The following is a 21,178-nucleotide window of genomic DNA, read 5'->3' as shown; positions in this document are numbered from 1 at the left end:
ACACTTGGAAACATTAACACATATTGTCTTGTCAATTTGCAATGCAGGGTTTAAAGGGAATTCTGCAGATAAACTTATTTTTGAAAATTATGGGAACCAGGAGAGGTATCAGAGGACTTGGCGGAGAATGCAAATGTAGTGCTGACCTTCAAAACAATAAACATTGGGGAATGATGCTGGCAATCATTACCCTGTAATGCCAGTTTCTGTCCATGATAAAATAACTGAGCAGATCTTGAGAGAAAAATCGCTCACTAAAGTTGTGAAGGTTTAACAGAGTCCTGAGAAAAAAGCATTGTTTATGAATAATGCAGGGTGCCGCACGAGCCTGATGGTTGTTATTTTTTAGAATTACAGAATTAGTGGATGGTAGTTGTAGATATGTTGAACTCTGGACACTAATAAAGCAATTAAACCCTGTGTTTTGTGAAATCGTATCTCAAATTCCAGTTGGATTGGATAGAAACAGTCATATGGATTGAAAACTGGCTGAAAAACTGTAACCAGAGGATGATGATAAGCAGAAAAGCATTGAGTTGCTGGGTATCTGTGTGTTGAGATGCCACAGGGCTTGGTTTGGGGCCTGGTCTTATTTAATCTGATCAAGAAGAAGTTGGTCATATAAATGAAATACACAGATGATACTAAATTAGAAGGAGCTGTGAATACCTGTGAGTACAGAGAAGTATTATAAAGTCATATAAAAATAAAGAGAGATTAAAAATATGGGCAGAAAAATAAGAAAACAAGATTCAACTTGGAAAGTTTATCTAGAATGGCTGGAGAATGACCTGAGACATACATAATGAATGGGAGGAAGAAGCTTGCAAAGAGACAACGGAGGCTGGAAATTACATACGTCTTTGCAATATGATATGACAGAAATACAGACTATTGCGATTTTGAGCTGTATGCACAAAGGCATCATATCGTGGAACAGGGAGGCCCTGTCTGTATGATCTCTGTGTTCAGTTTGGGGTATCACACTACCAGAAAGATGTGTCAAGGTGGTCACAGTTCAGACAAGAGCAACAGAAATGATACAGAGGGGCTGACTTATGGGGAGAATTGAAAAGAACTAAATCTGTGTGGCTGTGGTAAGAACAACATAAGGGGAGAACAACATAGTTGATGAGTATAAAAAACACAGAAGGAAAGGAATTATTTAGGGTGGTACTAAGAAGAATAACCTGTAGTGATGGAATGAAATTTAAAAAGTTTAGCCAAGCATATTGGGAAAACCTTCCCAGATAATTGTATTCGGCTATGGAATAGTTTCCCAGAGGGACTGATGGAGGTCCCAACCTTTTGCATGTTTGAAACTTGACTGGATACAGCAAGGGTAGATATGCTGTAGGGATCAACCCTGCATTGACCACCAGCAGATGGTGGGGACCTTAATAAGTCTATTCCATCCTTGACTTCTGTGCTTCTTTGATTCTGACCTCACACTGGGAAGCCTGGGAGACCCTTTCCTGCCTGCTTTGATTTCCCCTTTTCTTTGTGTCCCACAGTAAGAGGCGAGAGACCCCATATACAGACCGTCTGCAGCAGTACATCAGCACGCGGGGTAAGTGTTCACCAGGGATAGGTGGCAGGGAGAGTCTCTTCAGGGCTCACTCATGTCTCTTCCTCCCTGGGGCTTGGCTGTGATCATGGTTGGGCTATCTCTTCTTCCTCGTAGGGCTTGGGGTGAAGTATTACATTGACCCTTCGACCTACGAGGACCCCAATGAGGCTATTCGGGAATTTGCCAAGGAGATTGATGTGTCTTTTGTCAAGATTGAGGAGGTCATTGGATCAGGTAATGCAGGGAGAATGGCAAACCCCTCTTTATGGCCGATAGCTTTGCAACTCCTGGTGTGACTCAATCCTGACCCACATCACTGCTAGCCTCCATTGAGAATTAACCCCTACCCTACTTCCTGGAACAATATCAGTGCAGCTAGCCTGCATCCTGACCAGAATGCACCTTAACTTTAATCCCTAGCTTGGTCCAAAGCTGCGTCTAAAGCAGCATTGAAAAGGCCACCCCCAAATCCTTGGTTGACCCCCTGTTCTGTTTCAAACCTTAAAACACATCCTCATTCAAATTGGAGCTTTGACCATGAATTTTATGCTAACCCGAACCCTAACACTAAACTGGGAGGAGTGATAGGGATAGGATACAGAGGGACCTAGACAAATTAGAGGGTTCAGCCAAAAGAAATCTGATGCAGTTCAACAAGGACAAGTGCAGAGTCCTGCACTTAGGACGGAAGAATCCCATGCACTGCTACAGACTAGGGACCGAGTGGCTAGGCAGCAGTTCTGCAGAAAAGGACCTAGGGGTTACAGTGGACGAGAAGCTGGATATGGGTCAACAATGTGCCCTTGTTGCCAAGAAGGCTAATGGCATTTTGGGCTTTATAAGTAGGAACATTGCCATCAGATCGAGGGACATGATTATTTCCCTCTATTGGGCATTGGTGAGGCCTCATCTGGAGTACTGTGTCCAGTTTTGGGCCCCACACTACAAGAAGGATGTGGAAAAATTGGAAAGAGTCCAGCGGAGGGCGACAAAAATGATTAGGGGGCTGGAGCACATGATTTATGAGGAGAGGCTGAGGAAACTGGGATTATTTAGTTTGCAGAAGAGAAGAATAAGGTGGGATTTGATAGCTGCTTTCAACTACCTGACAGAGGGTTCCAAAGAAGATAGATCTAGACTGTGCTCAGTGGTAGCAGATAATAGAACAAGGAGTAATGGTCTCAAGTTGCAGTGGGGGAGGTTTAGGTTGAATAGTAGGCAAAAACTTTTTCACTAGGAGGGTGGTGAAGCACTGGAATAGGTTACCTTGGGAGGTGGTATAATCTCCTTCCTTAGAGGTTTTTAAGGTCAGGCTTGAGAAAGCCCTGACTGGGATGATTTAGTTGGGGATTAGGTACTGCTTTGAGTAGGGGATTGGACTAGATGACCTCCTGAGGTCCCTTCCAACCCTGATATGCTATGATTCTAACCACTACCCTGGTCCTTGTTGGTCCCTGGGATCTTAACAGTAGACTGTTTTCCAGTCTATCCCTCACTAGGATCTCATGTTTCCCCATCTCATGCTAGCTGTGTTTTCTTCCTCCCTTGGCAGGAGAGTTTGGAGAGGTGTGTTTTGGGCGCCTGAAACCCCCGGGGAAGCGGGAGTACACAGTGGCCATCAAGACTCTGAAGTCAGGTTACACAGATGAGCAGCGGCGGGAATTTCTGAGTGAGGCCAGCATCATGGGGCAGTTTGAGCATCCCAATGTCATCCGCCTGGAGGGTGTGGTCACCAAGAGCCGACCCGTCATGATCGTCACAGAGTTCATGGAGAACGGCTCACTGGATTCCTTTCTCAGGGTATCCCAAGCTGGACTCTGCTCCATGCACCCGCACCTCTTTGTCACTGTCAGCTCCATCATTTAATCTCTCCATCCTCTTCTTCTCTATATCTGTCATATCTCAAGGCCAATTCCCTGGAGATGTGATGGAGATAATGATGAGACACTGAATGGATCTCTCTGGGCCCAATGTGTCGAGAATCTTCCATCACTGGCCAGGTCACCCAGTGGGAGATGGGTAGACTGTTCCACCGTCCAATACAAACTCACTGATGAGAAATATTTCCTGATATCCAGGCTAAAATGCCCCACTCTGCTTCCTGTCCTGCAGTTACTATTAATCCTATCCCCCGAGGCCTCCTTAGGGATGTGGTTTTCAAGCTGTGCATTATAGGGCATTTTTAGGTGGTCCATGGAGCTTCCTGTTGACCAAATAGTGGCTCTTCTGCCTTCAAGAAGTAAAGCTTCGTGCTAATTATAGCCTCTTAGAGTTTTCAGAGGTTTTTTGATCAACTAAATTAAAATAGAACTGAAGATGGATTTCTCTGCTCCTTGTGAGCTGCTTCACCTCTTTCTTTACCAGGTGTTTGATGATAATTTAACCAGAGACAGATTTGCAGGTGATACTACAATTGGAAGCTTATACAGCACATAGAACCGAATTAGAGACCTGAAAGATCAGAGCAGAGAGGGCTGCAGGTCGCTCTTTTTTCCTGTAGCCTGGTCATCTAGCTGCTACAGAGATGATGGAGGATCAGGAGTTGGAGGCTAGAAGAGAAAGTGTCCCCAAGATTAGATGTATCTTCAGAAGTGGGTCTCCAGTATGAAACTGTTTGCGATCTATTGCCTTAAACTCCCCTCTCCTTCCTTGGTGTTTACACTTGTATGGTGCCTGTAGGTGGTTCTGTCTTTCCCAAATTTGGCTGAACATAGACATATTTAGTTCTTTTAACTAACTTCATAATCCCTCCTGCTCCAATCCCTCATTGTTGCTTTTCTCTGCTGGCTGTAATGCCTGTGTCCACTGAGGCCTGAATCTTCTGGGTGTGTCTCTTCTGTCTGCAGCAACGAGAAGGACAGTTTAGCATGCTGCAGCTGGTGGGGATGCAGCGGGGGATCGCAGCTGGCATGCGTTACCTCTCGGACATGAACTATGTCCACCGTGACTTGGCTGCCCGTAACATCCTGGTCAACAGCAACCTGGTGTGCAAGGTGTCTGACTTTGGTTTGTCCCGCTTCCTGGAAGATGATGCCTCAAACCCCACCTATACTGGGGCCCTGGTGAGTTACTGGTGGGGAAACTGGGCTTATACTGTGACTGCCCTGCACAGGCCTGTCCTCCACTCACTGTTAATTCTTTATACAAATCTTGTGTGTGCTCCTCTTACCTATAGAACAGGCAGTATCTCGGGGACAAGATACCAGGAATGGGGTACAGCATCTTCCACCCCAAGTGCACCACTTCCAGCTCAGCCTCAGATTGAAAAGACTGGAGGGATTGGGAATGGGGTGTAGAACCTTTCACCTTGAGGTCATCAGTTTTAACCTAGCCCCAGTCAGATAGTGACTGACAACTGCAGCCATGTAATCAGCTGTACAAAATGAGCTGGTGAGCTCAGAACATTGCCATGTGGGGTAAGGGTGCACATTCCAAACCCCATCAGCTGCAGTGTGCTGGCCAGCTCAGCAGAGAGGCTGAGCACTGAGGCGCCACAGAGACTGAACTCCTCTCCTGCCTCTGGGGTGCATGGGGTAAGTGCTATACCCAAAACAGCTGCCAAAAAACCTTGTACAGCACCTATGAGCAATACCTAAACCAGCCATTATATATGTAGAGCTCAGACCCCCCCTGGGCTCCCTGCAAGAGAGAGGGACTGGAGCCATCATCCTCTGTGCAGGGCTCAGAGGAGGATCCACTAGTTGGGTGGTGAGATGGGGATCAGATTAGTGTGCTTTGAGCAAGAGCCAGCAGCTGAGTGGCTTTGAATATATTGTCAGTTGGGGAGAGTCAGGCCAGAAGAGAAAGGGATGAAAAGCTGATCAAGTACATTTGTCTCTGGTGTTGGACGCTGGGATTTTCAAAGGAATCTAAGGACTTCAAGTGCCTGACTCCTATTGATGTTCAATAGGATTTGGGCACCTTCGACGCCAGTGAAAAATCCAACCATAAGGGTTAAACTTCATTAGACAATTGGATTTTCAGCAATCACAGGTTGGATTCTGCTCTCATCCATACCATGGGACAAGGTGGGGATCTGAGCATGACTAATTTAACCCCAAAACAACCAACAAAATATCATTGTTCTGTCCTGGCGCCACATTCTCTGGGCTGGGCTGGGTGCTGGGATCTGGGCTCAGCCATTCAATGAAGTCTGTTCCTTGGATTCTCCAGGCCTCACAAGCGCTCTGCTTTCTCCTCCTCTCCCTCTGCTCTTCAGGGTGGCAAGATCCCCATCCGCTGGACTGCTCCCGAAGCCATCCAGTACCGCAAGTTCACATCCTCCAGCGATGTCTGGAGCTATGGCATCGTCATGTGGGAGGTGATGTCGTATGGCGAGAGGCCTTACTGGGACATGTCTAATCAGGATGTAAGTTCTGGTTGGACAGGAATGTATGTGTCTCTCTGCTCTCACTGATGTCCCTCCTGAAGGTGGAACAGGCCCAGATACATCTCAGTGGCTGAAGCCAGTGTTTCCCAGGTCTTATCGTGGCATGTTTCTTCCTTTGCTGCAGGTAATTAATGCTATTGACCAGGACTATCGCCTGCCACCACCCCCAGACTGCCCCACTGTCTTGCACCTTCTCATGCTTGACTGCTGGCAGAAGGAGCGGGTTCAGAGGCCCAAATTCGAGCAGATAGTCAGTGCTCTAGACAAGATGATCCGCAAGCCATCCGTGCTTAAAGCCACCGGCACAGGGAGCAGCAGGTGAGATGGGCCATGGGCAGAAAGCAGGTGAGGTGTGGCTGGGGTGCTAGGCTAGGACCATGAGCAGAAGAAGCAGGGGAGATCTGAGACTGGGATCAATTATGAATTAAAAAGGGCATGTGTGTGTGTGTGTGAAGATGGAACCAGTGCCTAGTGCACTTTACAAATGGGATTAGGGGTGATCTTGGTGATGGGAGTGTGGGGGCTAAGTATAAGGGGAGAGGAATCTCTGCAGCAGGGCAGCCAGTGTTAGGGGTGAGCATGAAATGGGGGACCTTGCAGATGAAGGGAGGGGAATACCTGTGGTGGGTACATCGGGGATTAGGGGTGAGCAGAGGAAGGAGGACCCAGACTGTGGAGAAAAGGAAATCTTTACTTAAATCTGGAATTAGAAATGTGTCTCGCATACGATATTTTCCCATCTGCATTTCCCAGCCTGTTGGAACCAGATGCAGGAGGTCAGCAGAGGGGATGTCTCTGGGGATAGATGCAGCCAGGATTAGATGGCTCCAGAGTGGATGACGGAAACACGTCCTGCTGGCCTGGAGGGATTTTCCCGTGGGTTTTAAACCTCGGCCCAGCACAGCACAGTGCAAGGCTGGGGGAGGGGAGGAGTGCGTGCTTGTGCTCAGTTTATTAAACACCAATATAGAAAGAGACTTTTAGCCTTGGGACAGATTCAAAAGGCAGGAAAAGCAGAAAATCTCATTTATATACCGTGGTTTCTTTAGCCTTTGGCTGCTGCTTACTCCTGTTCCCTTTGATGAGGGAAAGTGTTGGAGCCTAAAAGAGCCACTCTATATGTGTGAGATAACTGCTAAAGGGCTGTTCTAAGGGGAGTAGCTCAGAGAGGGAGAGCTCGTCCACAACTGGGGAGACATAGGGAGTGACTTCACCAGCCCCATCTCCCCAGTTTTGGAAAGCCACCCCAGCTCCAAGGGGTCTTCACCCAAACAGTAAGGCAAGATCCAGCAAGTGCCGGAGAGTCTGGGACAACTGGGGATGCTTGTCCAGAGGGATTCATGATGGAGCGCGATTAGGGCGGGACTGTCACCTGTTTAGCAGGGTGAGTTGGGTTGGGTGCTTTTAAGGGAAATGGAAGATGCTTGTAAGAGAGAGCCTGGGCACCAGGCAGGAACTTGTGGAGATGCTGGGGCATGGTGAAGGGATATCAGTGTCTATCCTTATTCCTTGCTGCTCTGGTGTTGTCCCCCTTCCTTTCTGCTCTCCTCTGGACTCAGTATTGTAATTGGCTGGTAAGCATTGGTCATGTGAACTTTTAGCACTTAAGTTCCCTCTTCTTTTGCAGACCATCCCAGCCCCTGCTGAGCAACTCACCCCCAGACTTCCCCTCACTCACCAGTGCCCATGAATGGCTGGATGCCATCAAGATGGGCCGCTACAAGGAGAATTTTGACCAGGCCGGACTGACCACCTTCGATGTCATCTCACGTATGACACTGGAGTAAGTAAAGTTGGGATGGAGCAGAGGATGCTGGGTGCTGAGGGCTTCCGCCTAAGGAGAAACTTCCAGAGTGGAAGAGGAGCTAGGAGATAAGGAGTAGGGACTCTTCAAAGGATACACACAGAGGTAATGGAGGGGCAGTTCACAGCAGGGCAACTGCCATCTAACATCCTTTTAGGCCCTTTCTACCCTCGAAGTAGATAAATTGTGTGTGGATAAATTGGAGAGAGTCCAACGAAGGGCAACAAAAATGATTAGGGGACTGGAACACATGAGTTATGAGGAGAGGCTGAGGGAGCTGGGATTGTTTAGCCTGCAGAAGAGAAGAATGAGGGGGGATTTGATAGCTGCTTTCAACTACCTGAAAGGGGGTTCCAAAGAGGATGGCTCTAGACTCTTCTCAATGGTAGCAGATGACAGAACGAGGAGTAATGGTCTCAAGTTGCAGTGGGGGAGGTTTAGATTGGATATTAGGAAAAACTTTTTCACTAAGAGGGTGGTGAAACACTGGAATGCGTTACCTAGGGAGGTGGTAGAATCTCCTTCCTTAGAGGTTTTTAAGGTCAGGCTTGACAAAGCCCTGGCTGGGATGATTTAACTGGGAATTGGTCCTGCTTTGAGCAGGGGGTTGGACTAGATGACCTTCTGGGGTCCCTTCCAACCCTGATATTCTATGATTCTATGATACACTGTTCTGTATTCTATGAAGTACAACTGCGTATTTGTAACCAGCTCTGACACTCATCTGACCGAGTAAAACACACACAAGGGAGTTGTGCCCACACAGCCACTTTTTCCACACCAGGATTATGTGTGGGACATGTTTGTGCATCAGCCGCCACACCACTGCACAACTGAATTTGCATCAGTGCATTCTGGGAAAACCTGGGCTGCTGCTGTCCCATAGTACCCCAGCAGGAGGGCAGGAACACAGAGCGACACCAGCAGCTCATGGGACAGTGCACTCTGGGATCTCCATCCACACTGAGAGCTGGGAAGGAGGAGGACCAGCCAGACCAGGCACACGGCACAGTCAGAGGGTGTCTATCTACAAAGCAGAAATACTGTGCTGTTTGGGAGACAACTACCTGCCAGGCTAGACCTGTGGCAGCACCATCGGTACTAACCATGCTGGCTGTGACATAAACCATGTTTAGTGCCAACCATGCCACAAATTGGGTTAAAAGTGGGTAACAGTGAAGACAAAGACAGAGCCAGAGAAAGGGAAGTGACACTGAGGAAGTGGGTTGGGACAGTTCAGAACAGGAGCCCCATCTTTACCATGCACCCTTTCTCTCACAGAGATATCCAGCGCATTGGGATCACCCTGGTTGGTCACCAGAAGAAGATTCTCAACAGCATCCAGCTCATGAGAGTTCACTTGAACCAGCTCGAACCAGTGGAGGTCTGAGGTTTAGACCATTCTCCCACCTCCAAACTCCAGGAAGGGAATTCAGAGGGATTTTCACTATCAATGGGAGCAAGCGAGGAACTCCCTGGAGACTTTGTGCAGAGAGAGAGAGTGGGCATTAAATGTCCCATGCCACCAAACCAAACCCTTGCAGTGATTTGACTGCAATGCTACAGAACTTGTGCCATTCAGATGTGGGTGATCTTGTACATTGGGGAAGGACTGGGGGAAGAGGGAGCTACTGTAATGTGGGGAGGAGCTGGAAGATAATTTGGACAGATCAGACACACCTGCTGCCTCTTCTCTGCCAGCAGATGGGATCAAAAACATTACAAAGCTGTCATTGGACTGTGTCTGCAGCTGGGAGCCCATCAAAGCCACACAGACATTTTTCACCCTGAACCAGGCAAAATAAAGGCAGAGGAAAGTTACATTTTTTTTCTAAAAGAAAATAGTCCAGGTGTGTGAGGTTCTTTCTCAGGTACTATGGGGATTGGGCAGGCCAGCCACCTGCCATCCTCGGCTTGATGGGGAGCTGGAGCACCAAGTGGGGATACATTATGTAACAGAAGATGGGGTGAGTGACCTGGTTACTGCTGTGCTTTCCTGTTCCAGGGAAGGGCTGGGAAGGCAACAGTGAGGTCAGAGCTCCACACCGCTTCGTGGCAGGCAACAGTGGGGCCTTGAGTCTGCACCATGGTCCCAGCGGATGGGAGGGGAACATATTCACTGGTGCCTGGGGTGGGGAGGGAATCAGGTGGTCTCTGGATCCACACTGCTCCATTTCCCGAGTTGGGAAGGGTGGCTGAGCAGAGATTCCTGGATCCCCCTTGCTGGGCTCTGGCCATTCAAGGGGGAGCAGAGGATTCTGGTTCTAGGGATCACAGAGGAAGGGAGGAGAGCAGAGCCTTTAGACTCCCGCTGATAGATGGTTCTGGTTCCATTCCAGTCCCTGTTGGGAAGGAGAGACCTAGGTTCTGATTCCACACCACTTTGCACCCAAGAGGCGCAGGGGCTTCTGATTCGCTTCCCACGCCATTATGGACATTGGGGAAGGTGACAGAGTGACCTCTTGGAGCAGAAGGTTCTTTCTTCGCCGACTCCAGTTGGCCCCCCAGAGCAGAGGCGAAAATGAAATAAACACAGACCAGAGAAGGGGAGTGTGTGGAGGATTTTAGTGGGAGGAAATTGAACTCCATGCAGGCCATTTGATCACCATGGATCGACATACACATTTAGCACCTTTCATAATCCCCCATCAAGAAGGGACCAACCAAGATCAATCAGCCATGGCCTACAACCAGAGGAAGTAACCAGTCCCAACCAATCATATCTCTGATCTTTAAACAGCAGGGAGAGCTCCCAGGGAATGCATACTCTGGAACTCACCATAAAATCCATTATCTGGCAGTAAAACAAAGTCACTCTAGCATGACGAAGTCTACAGGAGGCAAGTTGTGTGTCTCCTTCTGATAGGCTAGTACTTGCCTGCTGACACATCTTCACCCTGGGTAAGGGGCAGGGCCTTTGGGAGCCAAGAGAAGACATGTGGGTGCCTCTGTACAGATCTATATTAAAGGGTGAAGCTGAGCCCAGATTTCAGGGCTTTATAGAAGCACTGAGGCATGGGTGAGCAGAACACCTCAGGGGCCTTGTACCAACAAGTCTTCTCTGGTGCCTCTGCAGGATGAGATGTCCTGACCCATCCATACCCCTCTGCTAGCCCCCTGGAGTACAGCCTACCATTCTATAGCAAACCACTTCCCAACACCCAGGCCTGGGGGTGGAGTTTGAAAGGCAGGGCTGTTGTAGACATTAACCCTGCGTGGGCTGAAGTCCTGTGGTCAGCTAAGCAGCTGAGAGGAGGGCAGGAATCCATTTCTTTAAAGGTAATAAACAGACTGACAGCTGGACTCAGAAAGGGACTGGAGGAGATTTCTTTTAAAGGAGGAGGTCTACATTACTCCAAGTAAAATTCACAGTTCAGACCCTTCAATGCACTGAAATAGTAAAATATATTAATTTATCTTTAACAGAGGGAGCGAGAGAGAAAACTCCTGATTCAAATGTAAATAAAACTAAATACAAAAATAATCCAGGGGCCCTTTGAGCTGGGGGGTAGGGTTGGGGGACAAGAGAGTCACAGCAGCACAAAGACAGTCAGAGGATAAAGAAGCATCAGCGCTGGAACCCGTCAGCAAGCCCATGCCTAGAAAAGCTCTCTGTTGCTTGCCAAAGTGTCGGGGAATTCAGAGCACAACCTGATCCAGATTTACACCCGCTATGCTTGCCAGCCAAATCTACACCGTCTGAGACCAAACTCGCACCTTCAGTGCCAAAAACACAGACATCACCATGGGATGCTAAGGAGACGCTCCAGTCGCTACCACTGCCATGGTAGCAGACGCACCTTCCACATGCCTCCACCTGAGGGCACTGCTACATGTTTGCACTAGTGAATATACTTTAGCAGTACTGCCATCTGTGTGAGGAATCGGACATTTTTCCTCTTGAATGGGTTGGTGGGGAAGAAGTTAGTGAGTGTTTACATTCCTGCAATGGGTGACCAGCCCCATGTCCTCACACGCTCCAGACACTCCATTTAGCCCCACAGAGAGCTGCTGTGGAGTAAGCCGTCCACATGAGAGTGCAGGCAATAGGACATTCACTACTGCAAGGTGTCCATGCCGGAACGTGGCCTTTACCACTGGCAGGAGAGAGGGATCACTCACTGCAAGGAGGCAGACGAGCTGTCACTCAGACATGGTAGACCTCCTCTTCCTTCTCCATGGCAAGGTTGACATGGCCGTACAGCTGGCCTAGGGTGCTGTGCCTCAGGATGTCCCAGCCATGACTGGAGCTCCTCCGGGACAGGCTTGGCGACACAGCTGGAGTGCTGCAAGGGGTCTTCTTCCTGTACGGAGCCTCCATGTCCTTCTCATCCTCCAGCTCCTGTTTCTTCTGTGAGTACTTGTCAAAGTCTTCTGTGATCTGGGACTTAAATGCTTCCATGTAGCGGTGCATCTTGTGCTGCCTGCCTTCGCATCGGTCTTCCACCCTGTAGGCAGGATGAGAACAAAGTCAGTCAAGACCAGTGTGCTAGGAATACCTACATCTCACACTTTTCAGCCCCAAGCCAAAGCAGAAGCCAAACCAACTAGGCCTCTCCTACCAATGCAATGTCTCCCTCTCTCCAAAAGAACTACACTACACTACAGGCCTGAGCCACTGCAGTCAGGGGAAAAATCTTACTTTCGTGTTACATGATGATCTCTCACCTAGCAGTGGGAACTGACACAGAGAGGTAACTCTCCATGCTCCACCTCCCCTGCAATAGCAGCCGCTGCAAGAGCAGAATGGAAAGCAAATTATTGCCTGACCTCCCTCCATCTGGTGCTTTTAGTACACAATGCATAAGTCACCTGTGGAATTCATTTGCACAAGATCTCATTGGGGCAAAGACCTGAGAAGGATTCAGGAAAGCATTCTGCATTTCTGTGAGTAATGAAAACAGCCACAGTTCCATTAGCAAGGATAAAATACTATGAGGGTTATAAAACCCTTCTGCTTTGGAGAACAAGCCAAATTCCAGCAGGCTGGCTCAAGGAAGGAACTTCCCCTAAGGACCAACTATTTCATAATTACCCATGCTGGGGTTCCTTACGCCTGCCTCCGAGGTTCGTGTTACTGGGTCCTGTCAGAGACAGGATACTAGATTAGCTGGATCTGCGCCAGTCTGGCAATTCCTGGGTCCTGCTGCCGAAAACCAGAGCAGGCAGCAAGTGCCCTCCCCCTCTGGTCTCTCTGCCGACATAAATATTGAGTCAGTGTGCATCCACTGTCTCACCCAAGCAACAGTTTGTTTACCTCAAAGGCAAGGCCTTTCCCACAAGCTTTCCAAGGCAAGGAGCCACTGGTGCTAGGCTTTTGTATCTGTTCCTGGAGGGGAAGGAAGGTGGTGGCAATCTGAGCAGTGCAGAGTGCAGACGTTCTCTCTCCTAAAAACCCAGCTGGGAGTGGGCAAATGGCATGGCCTGCAGCCTAGGGGCAACGCTAGTGCACTATGGCAGCTCTGCATTAGGGCTGGAGGGCAAGGGATCAGTTAGTGTCTGCCTACATTTTGCTAGGAGCATCCCTTCTTCCTAGCCCATTAACCCTCTGGCTGATGCAGGGTCACAGAGAGCCTGTCTGTCCCTTCACACAGATATCTCCAGTGTTCAGGAATCTCAGGAAATAAAGGAGCGGCTGTAGCTCCTTGAATCCCACACCATGAGCCCTACTGAGCTGCAAAAAAGGCTCTGGGGCATGGAGGGAGATGAAGAGGAGTACCAAGGAGTCTAGCAATAACTGAGGGATGGGTATGGAGTTACCCTCACTGTTACGGTTTTTAGTTATGCTGGAGTTATTGATTTAATCAGCAGCCTGGAGTGACTGGGTTAGCGGAGTGATTGGAGTAGCTGCTGATGAGTTGTCACTCAAGCTGTTACATCCTCACTGCATCACTAGCTCAAGATCACTCGACCTTCAACCCAACCCAACCAGCACTGCTTAATTTGAGCTAGAGATTTTTGTTTGTGGACAGGAGGGAAGTTAAGGGTAACCAATAGAGCTGTCAAGTGATTTAAAAAATTAATCGTGATTAATCGCACTGTTAAACAATAACAGAATACCATTTAAATATTTTTGGATGTTTTCTACATTTTCAAATATATTGATTTCAGTAACAACACAGAATACAAAGCGTACACTGCTCACTTTATATTTATTTTTGACTACAAGTATTTGCTCTGTAAAAAAACAAAAAAATTGTATTTTTCAATTCAGCTAATACAAGTAGTGTAGTGAAATCTCTTTATCATTAAAGTTTAACTTACAAATGTAGAATTACGTACAAAAAAAACTGCACTGAAAATAAAACAATGTAAAATTTTAGAGCCTGCAAGTCCACTCAGTCCTACTTCTTGGTCAGCCAATCACTCAGACATACAAGTTTGTTTACATTTGCAGGAGATAATGCTGCCTGCTTCTTGTTTGCAATGCCACCTGAAAGTGAGAACAGGCATTCTCATGGCACTGTTGTAGCCCGCATCGCAAGATATTCACGTGCCAGATGCACTAAAGATTCATCTGTCCCTTCACAATTCAACCATCATTCCAGGGGACACGCGTCCATGCTAATGAGAGGTTCTGCTCGATAACAATCCAAAGCAGTGCAGACCGACGCATGTTCATTTTCATCATTTGAGTCAGACGCCACCAGCAGAAGGTTGATTTTCTTTTTTGGTGGTTTGGGTTCTGTAGTTTCCGCAATGGAGTGTTGCTCTTTTAAGAATTCTGAAAGCATGCTCCACACCTCGTCCCTCTCAGATTTTGGAAGGTTCTTCAGATTCTTAAACCTTGGGTCAAGTGCTGTAGCTTTCTTTAGAAATCTCACATTGGTACGTTTGCGTTTTCTCAGATCTGCAGTGAAAGTGTTCTAAAAATGAACAACGTGCTGGGTCATCATCCGAGACTGCTATAACATGAAATATATGGCAGAATGCATGTAAAATAGAGCAGGGGACATACAATTCTCCTCCAAGGAGTTCAGTCACAAATGTAATTAACGCATACTTTTTTTAATGATCATCATCAGCATGGAAGCATGTCCTCTGGAATGGTGGCCAAAGCATGAAGGGGTATACAAATGTTTTGCTTATCTGGCATGTAAATACCTACAAAAGTGCCATGCAAATTCCTGTTCTCACTTTCTGGTGACATTGTAAATAAGAAGCGGGCAGCATTATCTCCTGGAAAGGTAAACAAACTTGTTTATCTTAGCAACTGGCTGAACAAGAAGTAGGGCTGAATGGACTTGCAGGCTCTGAAGTTTTACATTGTTTTGTTTTTGAGTGCAGGTATGTAACAAAAAAATCTACATTTGTAAATTGCAGTTTTGTGACAAAGAGATTGCACTACAGTACTTGTATGAGGTGAATTGAAAAATATTATTTTTTTGTTTATCATTTTTACAGTGCAGATATTTATAATAAAAAATAATATACACTTTGATTTCAATTACAACACAGAATATACATGAAAATGTAGAAAAAATCCAAAATATTTAATAAATTTCAATTGATATTCTATTGTTTAACAGTGCAATTAAAACTGCGATTAATCGTGATTTTTTTTTAGTTAGTCACATGAGTTAACTGCGATTAATCGACAGCTCTAGTAACGAGTTATAACTCAAGCTAACTGTGATGTGAAGACACACCCTTAGTCTCTGTCGGTACCATCATTATCTACTGTATATACAGTTATGGGATCTCAATGGGATTAAATGCTTCACAAAAAGTTATCCTTGTGCACACAAATGGAGCTAAACTTATAGCTAGGTTTTGGGTCTGGAAGGAACTGGCCCTTCCCTGGTAGGGGAATACCAACAGGGACCTTGAGGGAAGGGAGCACTGAGTCATGCACACAGATGTGTGCAGTAGGTATCCGGCATGGTCAATTTCTCTTGATCATACAGCACTCTAGGAACTGGTGGACTGTCATTGATGGATAGCCCGGCAGAGTAACACCTACAGTCACGCAGCATAATCCTTCATGTTCCAGCCCAGCACCTCCCCCAAGATTTTACACTATGCTCCAGCACTCAGGGGGTCACAGTGCTCTGAGCATGAGGCTGTTCCGCTTCAGTGTTGCTTTAATTGCTGTATGGAACTGATGTGAAATCTCTGTGCCCATTGCTGCAGGCCATGCCCCTGCAAGTCTTGGACAGTAGGGAGAAATTACTCCCCCTTATGCTCTGCTGCATGAAGTGCAGAGAGGAGGGTGCTATACTTAAGTGTACTGGAAAAGCCCAGTGGCTCAGTTATTGCACATTTCTTTTCTAGCAGTTGCTGATGCTGGATCCTATCTCAAACAGCTCCTGATTGAGCTATACAATATTATGAGGGGGGATTTCTTCCTGACTTTCCTAACTGCTGATTAGCTTATTCCTTGAAGAAATGAAGATGGATGCCCAGTGTGAACCATTCCCTAACTAATCTAACTACAGATACTGCTCCTATACTGGCAGCCACTATGGTTTCAGGCACTTGTGTAGTGCAGTTTGGAGTAAGCCCAAAGTCAGCAACTGGAACCCCCTTGCTATTCAGCTTCACAGAGCAGGTCTATTCTGACAGTGACTCTATGGCATCATGGGCCTCAGAGACTCCTGATCAAATGCACTCAGTTTACCAGTAAAAGGCCATTTGTTTCTGACAGTCTCTCTTAGCCTAGAATCTAATGACCAGATTTTTCAAGGTATCTAAAGATGCAGGTAATGACCTAGTGAGATTTTCAAGTGCATCATTTCAAGGCACCTAGACTCTTTTGAAAATCCCACTAAGCCACTACCTGCATCTTTAGGCACCTAAATACATTTTTCAGTCTGGCCCTGAGAGTCAAGATGGGCTCTTTCCATCTCACACACATCATCACCTGAAATAAAGGCTCTGCAGGTCACATTAAGCTCTCAGTTCTACCTGGGCAACCCACATGCCTCCATGCTTTATCTCTTGTGTCATCTGTGCAACCCTATTGTAATCAGTACGTTTGCACAGATGTAACAGATTGACACTTAATGAACAATTCTGTTAATGCTGCACCAGAAGGAATAGGTTCCAATTCCCTCTCTCTGAACTGTGTTGGTTCTGCAAACAACCAGGAGTAAAAAGCAATGAAAACTTATTTTAGCCATAAGTCAGCAAATCTGATAGATACCAGAGTCAGATATGCTGAGTGATAAAGGCAGTTTTTACATAGTTAATTTTCTGAGCAGAACCTTCAACTTAATGTTGTCTTATCAAAAGAACCTTAATTATAATGGGTGCATAATAGCTTCTGTAATACTGAAAGTTGCAAAACAGTTGCCATTATAATCCGCTGTTTTCACATGCTCATAACTTTCCAAAACGATTCACCTTCAGGGCTGCTGTAATTTTCCAAGCTTAAAAAGAAAAGGAGGACTTGTGGCACCTTAGAGACTAACCAATTTATCTGAGCATAAGCTTTCATGAGCTACAGCTCACTTCATCGGATGCATACTGTGGAAAATACAGAAGATGTTTTTATACACACAAACCATGAAAAAATGGGTGTTTATCTCTACAAAAGGTTTGCTCTCCCCCCACCCCACTCTCCTGCTGGTAATAGCTTATCTAAAATGATCACTCTCCTTACAATGTGTATGATAATCAAGGTGGGCCATTTCCAGCACAAATCCAGGTTTTCCAAGCTTAGGCTCTGTGTGGATGTGTTTTTGTTGTTGTTTTGGTTTTGCTTTTGTTTTGAAAAGTTAAAACAAAATCCCTTCAGCTGTTTTCAAATTCAGCCAGGATGGGGAAAAAAAAAAAAAAAAAAAACTTGTTTCCCTTCCTCCCCCCTTTAAAAAAGCCCCACACATTATTTCCTTTGGAGAGCTGCAGCAAAAATAGCAGTGGCTTGAAACTTGGCCTGGATGAAGTCTGCACTGAGAACTAGTGTCTTTACTTGTTTGGAGAAATATTAATTTTAATTAACAAAAGGTTATGACTGTTTCCAAACAGTATCCAACGCCCAGTAGAAACTGTATCAAACCTGCCCAATATTTACTTGATTAGAAAACTACTTTTTGTTAATTAAAAATATGTCAAGACTGTTTGAAAATTGAATCAGACACACCCACTAGAAAACCAGGTGCCAGCTTAGATATGCACCGTAGGCAACTTCTTAACTGTGTACACGTGGAAACTTGCACATTTAAAATGTTTCTCATTTGAACTGCTGAACTCTCTTCCCAGGGAGATCTAAACATTAAGTTAACATTGAAGACAGTTGGTTTGGTAGTTTTTAAGCTTCAAAAGTTGTCAGGGAACCCTGAGTCCACGCTCCTTCCCCCTCACTCATAGTACAAACTGGTACATGCATGCGTGCAGAGGACAATGAGCTCCTTTCCTCGTGGAAGGGATGGGATCTGGGGGGGACATTTAAGGCTGCATATCTGGAAGCACTGCTCAACAGTGAGACAGCACTGCCTAACAGCTCATTCCCCTCTATTCGACATTGATGAGGCCTCACTGTCCAGCTTTTATTACTTGAGTCATTTATAAGCTGAACTGCACAACAATGGAAGATAGACTGCATTGGGTGGGTGGGAGCTGGACTAGGTGTGAGCTCACAGCCTTTTCCATCTCTGATTCCTATAATTCTCCCATGGATCTTGCCCATCCTCAGGTTGCAGAGCCCAGGCTATTGCCACCTGAAATGGCTCCCTTTCACAGGGGGCTGCACTGCCAGAACAGGTTGGATTAACGCCTTCTTTCTCTCTGACAGGTTTGCACAAGAGAATCCACTCTGTTTAGTCAACATGTGGGCAAGCCCCACAGAACTCACCTGAGGTACCAGTGGTCCCCCAAGCCATACTCCAGCCCACATATCCCAGAGCGAGGCCAGAGGCATTGTGGGAGTTTCCGCTCCAGCATGACAGTAGTGGCAACAACCTTCAAAACACAAAAAAGGTGTTGGCAAGACAACAAGGGGTGCAGAGACGGGGAAGTGGGTAGGACAAGCAGCAGGAAATCATGGGGGCATAGATGGCATCTATACTTCTCATAGACACATATGAGAGATATACCACACACGTGCCTACACAATGGGCCCCATTTCAGCCCTCCTCTGCCCTGGGCTGAAATACATTCCTCTTCCATGTTTTTTCATTCATTGATCTCCTCCTCCAAAAACACACATGCCTTCTACTGCCAAGAACTCAACCCTCCCCACACTGGACGAACCCACAAGGCTCTGCGGTCATCACTCCTGGGTTATACACATACCCTAATAGGAGCTCCTGACCCTGCCCTGTCCTAGGCTCAGAGTGAGTCTATGTATTAAGGCCCCTTCACATGTGGCTGAGCAGCACCCTCACCTGCGCTCTCCAAAGCTCGTCCCGCTCATGGGCCACGCGCCAGTGGGTGTCACCCATCATTGCGATGAGCAAGTTGAGCATGAGGAGGGTGGCAATGACAGCGAAGGCAGAGTAGGTGATGCCGTACATGAAGGGCAGGTCCACTTCATAGTTGGCGGGCCCATCGATGATGGTGAGGAAGAGCTCAAAGGTGCTGAAGAGAGCTATGGGGTAGTTATAGAAGTGGCCCAGCTCATCGGGGTTTTCAGTCTGGAAGATGACGTAAAAGGCTGGCATAGAGAGGAAAGGAGGGAAAAAGAGTGAGGAAGCCTCTGTGTTTTCTCTGCTCTGCCCTGCACCATCCTACCATCTGCCTGAAAAAATAGTATAGAGTTAGATTTTAGCCCAGGGCAGCCATGCATCCCAGCTGCAGTCAGACAGCCCCAGTTTCCAGGGAGGCCTTCCTGTGTCACAGAGCTCATAGGACACTTAAAGAGTCCTGAGCGCTATTTGGGACTCATTTTGTTTAATCATAACAGGACAACATTATGTCCTCACTTCACGTGGTATCCAGAGCCCTCATCATGACACCAGTAGGCATAAAAAAAACATAGCAGCATCAGGCTGAGATTATTTTGTGTCAAAAGGCAACCGTGCCCTACATTGATCACAAAACACTGTGAATTCTGAAGGGAGAGTGACTAACTAAGTACCACCCCATCCCCTCTGGAGTAGAGAGGTGGGCTCCTCCTCTTTGTGGAATATTGACATTTTTTCAGAACTGGGTCAAGTCCCACCAGCCCCTAACATTTCCCCATGTCCAGGTTGCTGAGATCTCCCAAGCAGCCTGTCCTCTTCAGGGCTGAATCAATAACTTCCTAGGCAGATGTATCAGTTCGTGAATGAGAAGAGAGACTGGCAGAAGGGTGGGGCAATTTCGTAGGAAGAAACCTCAGATATGGGGAGGAAAAGGCAGGAAGAGGAGAAGGCATGGACTGTGAATAGCAAGGAGCAGGGGGAAAGGGAAGGGAGAAAATGGAACAGGCAACTTAAAGCCCAGCAGCATGGGCAGTCCTGGGAGCTTTGAATTGTATTCTAATATAAGCTATGAAGGAGCTGGAGGATTGAGTGCCCTCTTTCCAGACAACTGTTCCATAAAACCCAGTATTCTGTGGATGGATTTGCAAGACCTGGTGCCCCTCAGGGTGTCCATTTTGACCCTGCTGTCTTGTAACTGGGCTTGTGGCACCTTGCTGTACATTAATAGACACTGTGTATAGCATCATACCTACCTGATGCAAAGCCAAGTATCACCACTGCCATGAGCCAGCAGAAGCGCATGAGATCTCCAAATATCATCTGCAGATGAAACAAAAGCAGCTGCCATGAGACCCCACTCTCTCACAATGACAGCCCTGAAACTGAGGCTTTGTTGTCTAACTGGTCCATGTATCCTGGTCTCTCACCTCCCACCATAGCAAATCAGAGCAATGGTCCATCCAGTCTTGTATCTCATGTCAGATTGGATCAGACCACTAGTCCTTCTAGTCAGGAGACAGCATGGTCCAGTAGCCAAAGCAGGACACTGGAAGTCAGCAGATCTAATTTCTAATCCAAAGGAGTTACTGTGTGAGCTGGGGAAATTTACTTAACCTCTCTTGCCTCAGTTTCTCCAGATATGTAATACTGTATGCTAATGATACACACTCACTTTGTGAAAGTGCTCTGAGCTCTATGGATGGGAGTGCTATCGAAATGTTTGAGTAGTACTAGTCGTTTAGTAGCCGGGCTGCAGAATGGCTCATACTTGATATTTCAGAGGGAAGTCGGAACACCACCATAATACACTTGGTCCACCATAAAACACTGAAAACAGGGATTTCTTCTTGGCCACCCAGCTGCTGCTCAGCTAAAGCACAAGGACTGAGATATAATTTGTCTGGATAAGATTACCCAGCTGCAGTGATACTACTGTAGGCACGGCTATCAGTCCAATTAAATCTATCTATATATTTAATATTACTAAATTGCTTGGCTCAGTATTTTTTCCAGCAGTGTCATCCATTGAACTAGAGGACCCTACAGCCTGTTCCACCAGTATGACAGAG

The 21,178-nt window shown here is 46.8% G+C and overlaps 2 protein-coding genes across 3 annotated transcripts in view; one reads left to right on the top strand and one right to left on the bottom strand.

The window, feature by feature from the left end:
- The window catches only part of LOC311518104 (ephrin type-B receptor 5), a 139,182-nt gene extending 129,576 nt beyond the window's left edge, over positions 1-9,606 (top strand). For both annotated transcript variants that reach the window (XM_084623562.1, XM_084623563.1), the window contains 8 exons: positions 1,515-1,570; positions 1,685-1,804; positions 3,123-3,370; positions 4,417-4,632; positions 5,790-5,939; positions 6,085-6,278; positions 7,588-7,743; positions 9,046-9,606. In XM_084623562.1, coding sequence (XP_084479688.1) covers positions 1,515-1,570; positions 1,685-1,804; positions 3,123-3,370; positions 4,417-4,632; positions 5,790-5,939; positions 6,085-6,278; positions 7,588-7,743; positions 9,046-9,154 — 1,249 coding nt within the window. In that variant the 3' untranslated portion in view covers positions 9,155-9,606. The remainder of the gene's footprint in view (positions 1-1,514; positions 1,571-1,684; positions 1,805-3,122; positions 3,371-4,416; positions 4,633-5,789; positions 5,940-6,084; positions 6,279-7,587; positions 7,744-9,045) is intronic.
- A 1,611-nt stretch (positions 9,607-11,217) lies between these two features.
- The window catches only part of LOC311520134 (transient receptor potential cation channel subfamily V member 6-like), a gene marked incomplete at its 5' end in the record, with an annotated part of 35,875 nt that continues 25,914 nt past the window's right edge, over positions 11,218-21,178 (bottom strand). The window contains 4 exons of the mRNA XM_084627391.1: positions 11,218-12,212; positions 18,560-18,666; positions 19,092-19,360; positions 20,363-20,429. Coding sequence (XP_084483517.1) covers positions 11,912-12,212; positions 18,560-18,666; positions 19,092-19,360; positions 20,363-20,429 — 744 coding nt within the window. The 3' untranslated portion in view covers positions 11,218-11,911. The remainder of the gene's footprint in view (positions 12,213-18,559; positions 18,667-19,091; positions 19,361-20,362; positions 20,430-21,178) is intronic.

This window comes from Lepidochelys olivacea (assembly GCF_965140295.1).
Source record: "Lepidochelys olivacea isolate rLepOli2 genome assembly, chromosome: 1".
NCBI classification, from domain to species: Eukaryota; Metazoa; Chordata; order Testudines; family Cheloniidae; genus Lepidochelys; species Lepidochelys olivacea.
The sequence above is the reverse complement of the archived record's forward strand: the minus strand, read 5'-3'. Positions and strand labels throughout refer to the sequence as shown.